General features: G+C 44.5%; 1 protein-coding gene across 1 annotated transcript in view; it reads left to right on the top strand.

The window, feature by feature from the left end:
• LOC125037438 (sodium-dependent serotonin transporter-like) overlaps nt 1-7,500 on the top strand; it is a 72,223-nt gene that overhangs the window by 57,557 nt on the left and 7,166 nt on the right. Inside the window, exons 7-8 of the mRNA XM_047630582.1 lie at nt 5,469-5,593; nt 6,372-6,470. Coding sequence (XP_047486538.1) covers nt 5,469-5,593; nt 6,372-6,470 — 224 coding nt within the window. The remainder of the gene's footprint in view (nt 1-5,468; nt 5,594-6,371; nt 6,471-7,500) is intronic.

Here is a 7,500-nt window from a genome sequence, read left to right as displayed (position 1 = left end):
CTTCCTCTTTCCTTCATCTCCCTTTTTCTCTTCTCTTCCCTTCATCTCCCCTTTCTTCTCTTCCTCTTTCCTTCATCTCCCCTTTCTTCTCTTCCTCTTCCCTTCATCTCCCCTTTCTTCTCTTCCTCTTCCCTTCATCTCCCCTTTCTTCTCTTCCTCTTTCCTTCATCTCCCCTTTCTTCTCTTCCTCTTTCCTTCATCTCCCCTTTCTTCTCTTCCTCTTTCCTTCATCTCCCCTTTCTTCTCTTCCTCTTCCCTTCATCTCCCCTTTCTTCTCTTCTTCTTCCCTTCATCTCCCCTTTCTTCTCTTCTTCTTCCCTTCATCTCCCCTTTCTTCTCTTCCTCTTTCCTTCATCTCCCCTTTCTTCTCTTCCTCTTTCCTTCATCTCCCCTTTCTTCTCTTCCTCTTTCCTTCATCTCCCCTTTCTTCTCTTCCTCTTTCCTTCATCTCCCCTTTCTTCTCTTCCTCTTTCCTTCATCTCCCCTTTATTCTCTTCCTCATCTCCACTTTCTTCTCTTCCTCTTTCCCTCATCTCCCCTTTCTTCTCTTCCTCTTTCCTTCATCTCCCCTTTCTTCTCTTCCTCTTTCCTTCATCTCCCCTTTCTTCTCTTCCTCTTTCCTTCATCTCCCCTTTATTCTCTTCCTCATCTCCCCTTTCTTCTGTTCCTCTTTAATTCATCTCCCCTTTATTCTCTCCCTCTTTCCCTCATCTCCCCTTTATTCTCTTCCTCATCTCCCCTTTTTTCTCTTCCTCTTTCCTTCATATCCCCTTCTCTTCCTCTTTCCTTCCTCTCCCCTTTATTCTCTTCCTCATCTCCCCTTTCTTCTGTTCCTCTTTAATTCATCTCCCCTTTCTTCTCTTCTTCTTCCCTTCATCTCCCCTTTCTTCTCTTCTTCTTCCCTTCATCTCCCCTTTATTCTCTTCCTCTTCCTTCGTCCTTTTCCTTCACAAAGACATCTCTTACTGTCCTGTTTCACTTCATCTCCTTCTAGCGATTCCCTCGACGGACATAATTTGCATATTCTTGTACTTTCCTCTCTTGTGAATTCTGTCAGATATGGGATAATATTTTTAGCTCCTTGTATTGTTGTTTTGCTTCGCCTTCTGTTCTTTTTTTGTTTTTTGTTTTTTTTGTCATTTTTCGGTCTATTCTGTTCCGTTTCTTTTTATTTTTGTCTCTGTATTTTCCTTGTTCCTTTTTTTTCTCCTTCTCTTATAGCCTTGCTTCCTATTCTGTTTTATCTTTTTATCATCTGTGGTCTCTCCCGTTCGTTTTTTTTTTCTCGTTTTCGCTTTCTCCTCTTCCTCTTTCTCTCCTCTTCCTCTTTTTCTCATCTCCCCTTTTCTCTCAGCTCTGTCTCCTCTTCTTCCTCTTTCTCTCATCTTTGCCCTCTTCTCTTCCTCTCTCTCTCTCTCATCTTCGCTCCTTCCTCTTCCTCTTCCCTTTACTTCTGCCCTTACACCTTTTCTCTGTCTCTCATCTCCGTCGCTTCCTCTTCCTCTCCCTATCATCTTCGTTCTCATCTATTCTTCTTTCTCTCACTCTCATCATCCCTCATCTACATGTTCACGCACTCTTTCACACTCCTCACTCTTCTTCCCTCATACTCTTCTCTCTCCCGCACTCACTTTCTCTCACTTTCTCTCACTTTCTCTCACTTATCTCCCCTCCCTTCTTCTCCTCTCCTTATTACCTCGCTCTTCACTCCTCCCCTCACACTTTTCTCTCTCCCTCAATCGCTTTCTCTCACTCTCTTCCCTTCCTCTCCTTGTCTCGGTCTTCATTCTTCTCTCTTCACAGTTATCTCTCTCTCTCACTCCCTCTCTCTCACTGTCTCCCCTTCCTTCTTTCTCTCCTTCACTTCTTGTCTCACTCTTCTCTCCTCACACTCTTCTCATGCATGAATTTCCCTCTCACTTTTCTTCGTGGCCTCTCACTCTTCCGCTTAACCCCGCCTCTCCTTCTTCTCTCTCTCATCTCTGTCTTATCACCGCCTCTCCTCCATCTTCCTCCCCACTTCCCTCCTTCCTGTTCCCCCTCAAACGCTCCCTCCCCTTCCCCACCCCCTCCTAGCTACCCTCCCTCTTCCCCTCCTCCCCAACTCCCTTCCCTCCCAGCTCATACCTCCTCTCACAACCCCCCCCCCCTCAACCAAACTCCCTCCTCCCTCCCTCCTCTCTAACCTCCCCCTCTCCCCCGGCAGACCCTCCTTCCTTAATCCCCTCTCCCCCCTCACCCCTTCCTTCCCTCCCTCCCCTCCCTTCCCCCACCCTCCTCTCGCTTAGAACAATGAGACCAATAACCCACGTACGCCTACCCCTTCCCCCTCGCCCCCTCCTCCCCTCCTCAGCGTGTGATCTGTGACCTTCCTGAGTTTTCATCCATTGTCTCCTCGCGCCTGTGGGTCCCTCCCGGAGGCGTGTTCGGAACGTGTTCGGAACGTGTTCGGAACGTGTTAGTGTTCGATTTCTTTAATCTGTTTTATGTATGAGTGGGATGAGTGAGTTGGTTTAGGTGCGGTCTGTAGGAAGGGCGGTGGGGGGAGGGGGGAGGGGGGAGGGGGGAGGGGGGAGGGGGGAGGGGGGAGGGGGGAGGGAGAGAGGAGGAAGGGGTTTCCGTATGCATATACTTGTATGGATGGATGTGTATGTGTTTATGTATGTACATACATACATATGTACATACACACACACACACACACACACATACACACACACACATACATACATACATACATACATACATACATACATACATACATACATACATACATACATACATACATACATACATACATACATACATACATATATATATATATTATATAAGTATGTATTCATGTATGTATGTACGTAAATGTGTGTGCGTATATATATATATATATATATATATATATATATATATATATATGTATGCATACACACGTACAAAAACATACATACATACGTGTGTGTATGTGTGTATGTATATATATATATATATATATATTTATATATATATATTTATATATATATATATATATATATATATATATATATATATATATATACGGATACACACACACACACACACACACACACACACACACACACACACACACACACACACACACACACATACACACACACACACATACACACACACACACACACACACACACAACACAGCACAACAAAGAATACAACAAAAGAAGAAAACAAAACAAAACAAAAAGTTGCAAAAGAAAAAAACAAACACAGAAACAAAGAAGACACGCAGACAGACAGAGACAAAGCGAAAGAGAGGGGAAGAGAGGGGAGAGTCTCCAAGACGGATGTACTCTCTGTCGCTGAAAAATTGTCGGCTGCTGGACACGCGACTCGGGTTTGTCTTAGCCTCGCTACTGAAAGATGGCGTGTGGTCCCTTAGAGTTTTGCCGGCGGGACGGGGTGGGTGGGAGAGGGAGTGGGAGAGGAAGAGGCAGAGGGAGGAAGGGAGTAAAGAGGAGAGGGTGGGGAAGGAAGGGTGGAAGAGGGAGTGAGTTAGTGAGGGAGGGAGGGAGGGTAGGGGAGAGGGAAAGAGGGAGGGAAGGAGGAAGGGAGACGAGGAAAGAATGAAGAGAGGAAGAGATTGAGGAAGAGAGAGAGAGAGAGAGAGAGAGAGAGAGAGAGAACGTAACCGGGGACTAAATATACAGACAGACAGACAGATTCATGTCTTAAATAATTATCAAATGCATTCTAAATCATCCACATCGTGTGCATCAAGAACTCTACGGGTTTCTCACTCCCGCTTTCAACCACGACCATAATGACATGGCCAAAAGTGTCGTTAGTATACCAGTTCTGGACACTACCCAGGGTCTTACAATCTCTTAATCATTCAAATAGTTATTTATTAGCTTGAAAATCATGTCAAGTAAGACTAGATTTAACGAAACAGAAGAGAAATGGTATGATATTAATATCGGCTGTTTGTAAAATGTTTGCAAAATAAAACATGTCCTTCGTATGTTTACACTGTATATAGTTGTACATGAAAAAAATATGATAGCGAGTGAGTGAGTGAGTGAGTGAGAATGAGAGAAAGAGAAAGAGAAAGAGAAAGAGAAAGAGAAAAAGAAAGAGAAAGAGAAAGAGAAAGAGAAAGAGAAAGAGAAAGAGAAAGAGAAAGAGAAAGAGAAAGAGAGAGAGAGAGAGAGAGAGAGAGAGAGAGAGAGAGAGAGAGAGAGAGAGAGAGAGAGAGAGAGAGAGAGAGAGGAAAAGAGAGAAAAAGAGAGAGAGATATCAGACAGAGAGGAAACAGAGAAACAGACAGAGAGACAGACAGACAGACATATACATAGACAAAAACTATTGACAGAAAAAGAGAAAGAGCAAAAGACAAAGAGAAAGAGAGAGACAAAGAAAGACTGATCAAAAAGACAAACCGTTGCAAAGCTGAGAACCGAACTCACATCGGCATCAGCTGCATTGGCCCCCTGTTGGCGAAACTCTTTACTAAATGCAACATTCTTTCATACGCGGATGGCTTCATTAACAAAGGCTTATAACCGTTGTAAAAAAAAAAAAAAAAAAAAAAAAAATAATGCATACATGTCAGTTGAGGATTTTTTTTTTTTTTTTTTAATACGAATTGGTAATTAAGTAATGTGATTTACTGTGATAGGGACGATCAATTTTATTACCCAAAAAAATATCGTGTATTTGATATCATAGATGTCTCGTGTCGATTTTTGGTCTAGTTGTTAGTATTAGGATTGTTAGTATTAGGATTGTACATTTGTTTATGTGAATATTGTAATGGACTTTGGAAAAATGTATGTCCTTAACTGATTTTAGAAGACTGCCTTACGAAAATATGTCGCCAGAGTGACATCATAATATTATGTTATTATTAATATTATTGTAGGATATTCGTCCTGTACGCTCAGTCTGTCTGTCCTACTGTTTGTCTTTCTGTCTACTCTCTGTTTCTCCCTTTCTCTCTTCTCATTTTCTCCATCTATCCATCCCCCCCCCACACACCCTCCCTTTACCCCCTCCCTCACTTTCACCTTCTCACTCACCCATCCTGTCTCCTCTCCCCCCCCTCTCTCTCTCTGTCTCTCCCTCTTTCTCCCTCTCTCTCTCTATCTCTCTCTCTATCTCTCTCTCTCTCTCTATCTCTCTCTCTCTCTCTCTCTCTCTCTCTCTCTCTCTCTCTCTCTCTCTCTCTCTCTCTCTCTCTCTCTCTCTCTCTCTCTCTCTCCTCCCGTCCCTGCCTCCCTTCCTTTCCCTCCCTCCCTCCCTTCCTCCCCCTCTCCCCCCACCTCCACCTCCCTTCCCTCCCCACCCCTCCCCACCCACACACCCACCCTCCCTCAAACACTGTCACATATCTATCCATCTCTCTCTCTCTCTCTCTCACTCTCTCTCTCTCTCTCTCTCCCTCCCTCCCTCCCTCCCTCTCACTCTCTTTCTCACTCTCCCCCCTTTCCTTTCCAGAGACGCCATCTTGACCTCGTCCATCAACTGCTTAACGAGTTTCCTGGCTGGCTTTGTCATCTTCTCCGTTCTCGGTTACATGGCGCACGTGCAGAGCAAACCCATCTCTGAGCTTGGGCAGGAAGGTGAGTAAGGCTGTTTTAAGTTGGGCTTGCGTCGAAGTTGAGGGCATTGGGTGAAAGTTGTGGGGTTGTGTGATCTTTTTTTTTTTTTTTTTTTTTTGAGGATTGTGTGACATTTTAGGGTGTGTGTGAAATTTATTTGATTGTGTGAAATTTAAGTGATTGTGTAAAATTTACGGGATTGTGTGAATTTTTTAGGGATTGTATGAAATTTAAAGTATTGTGTGGAATTTATTTGATTGTGTGAAATCTAAGGGAGTGTGTGAAATGTATGGGAATGTGTGACAATTATAGGATTGTGTAAAGTTGTGTGTGTAGTATTTGAATTGTTAGTCGGATTGTGAAAGATAATATATATCATTAAGATATGTTGGATAGCAGCTTGTGTATTTTTGTTTTTTTATTATTGTTTTGACTCTTTTTTAATGTATTCTGCCTCCCTCTTCCTCTGCCTTCCACCCACCCTCCCTCCCTCACCCATCTCCCTCCCTTCCTTCTCTCCCTCCCACTCCCTCATTTTTCTTCCCCAGTTTTCCATTCCCCAATCTCCCACCACCTCTCCCCCTTCCTTCCCTTCCTTCCTCCCTCCCTCCCTCCCTCCCTCCCTCCCTCCCTCCCTTTCCCCCTCCCTCCCTCCTTCCCCCTTCCTCCCTCCCTCCTTCCCCGCCTCCCTCCTTCCCCCCCTCCCTCACCCACCCTCTCTATCTACCTCCCTCTCCCTCCCTCTCCCTCTATCTACCTATCTCTATCCCTCCATTTAACACACCTCTTCCATCCACAGGTCCTGGACTCGTGTTCACCGTATACCCGGAGGCAATAGCTACCATGACGGGCTCTGTGTTCTGGTCGATCATCTTCTTCCTCATGCTCATCACACTCGGTAAGAAAATGGGTGGGAAGGAGGGAGGGAAAGAAGGGAGGGTGGGGGGAAGGGAGAGGGAGGATGGGGTGGGTGGGAGGGAGAGAGGGGAGAGAGAGGGAGGGGTGGGTGGGTGGGAAGGGAGGGAGGACGGGGGGGAGGGTGGGGGGTGAAAAGAAGGAAGAAAGGAAGAAAACAGGAAGGAAGGAAGGCAGGGAAGCAAGGAGAAAGACAAGGAAAGAAGGAAAGTAAGATTGAAAGGAGGGAAGGAAGGATGGATGAGTGAGAGAAAGAGAGAGAAAGTGAAAGAGAGAATGAGAGAGAGAGAGAGAGAGAGAGAGAGAGAGAGAGAGAGAGAGAGAGAGAGAGAGAGAGAGAGAGAGAGAGAGAGAGAGAGAGAGAGAGAGAGATGAGATAAGAAGAGAGAATAGGACAAGAGAGGAGAGGAGAGAAGACAAGAGAAGAGAGGAAAGAGAAAGACATACAGACAAACAGAAACAAAACAAAAACAAAATAAAAACAAAACAAACACAAAACAAAAAAAACAAAAAACCAACCAACAAAAAAAATAACAAAGACAAAAAACAACCAACCCAAAGAAAACAAACCAAAAAAGTAAAGACTGACGTCACACCACACAACCGCCCTCGAATAAGTGCTGCTGTCAGATCAAGTGGTTAATGCAATTACCCGCAACATTATAGGCCACTTCAACCTCAACACCCGACACTTGAGCTTCGTGGGCGGCAGTGGGCGTGCGGGCGTATGGGCGTGTGGGCGTGCGGGCGTGCGGGCGAGCGGGCGTGCGGGCGTGCGGGCGTGTGGACTCAATCTTGTTCTGAAGTCGTCAGTTGCTTGAGGGGAAACCGGTTGATTTTTTTATGTTTGTTTATTTGTTTGTTTGTTTGATGAAATTAGTTTTACTCTTAATTGTTATGGTCATTAGTATCTTCATCACAATCATCATTCGAATTATTGTTATTATTATCATTATCATTATCATTATCATTACAAATATCATCAGTATCGTTATTATTATCATTATCATTAT

Source organism: Penaeus chinensis, chromosome 23, assembly GCF_019202785.1.
Source record: "Penaeus chinensis breed Huanghai No. 1 chromosome 23, ASM1920278v2, whole genome shotgun sequence".
Taxonomy (NCBI): Eukaryota; Metazoa; Arthropoda; class Malacostraca; order Decapoda; family Penaeidae; genus Penaeus; species Penaeus chinensis.
The sequence above is the reverse complement of the archived record's forward strand: the minus strand, read 5'-3'. Positions and strand labels throughout refer to the sequence as shown.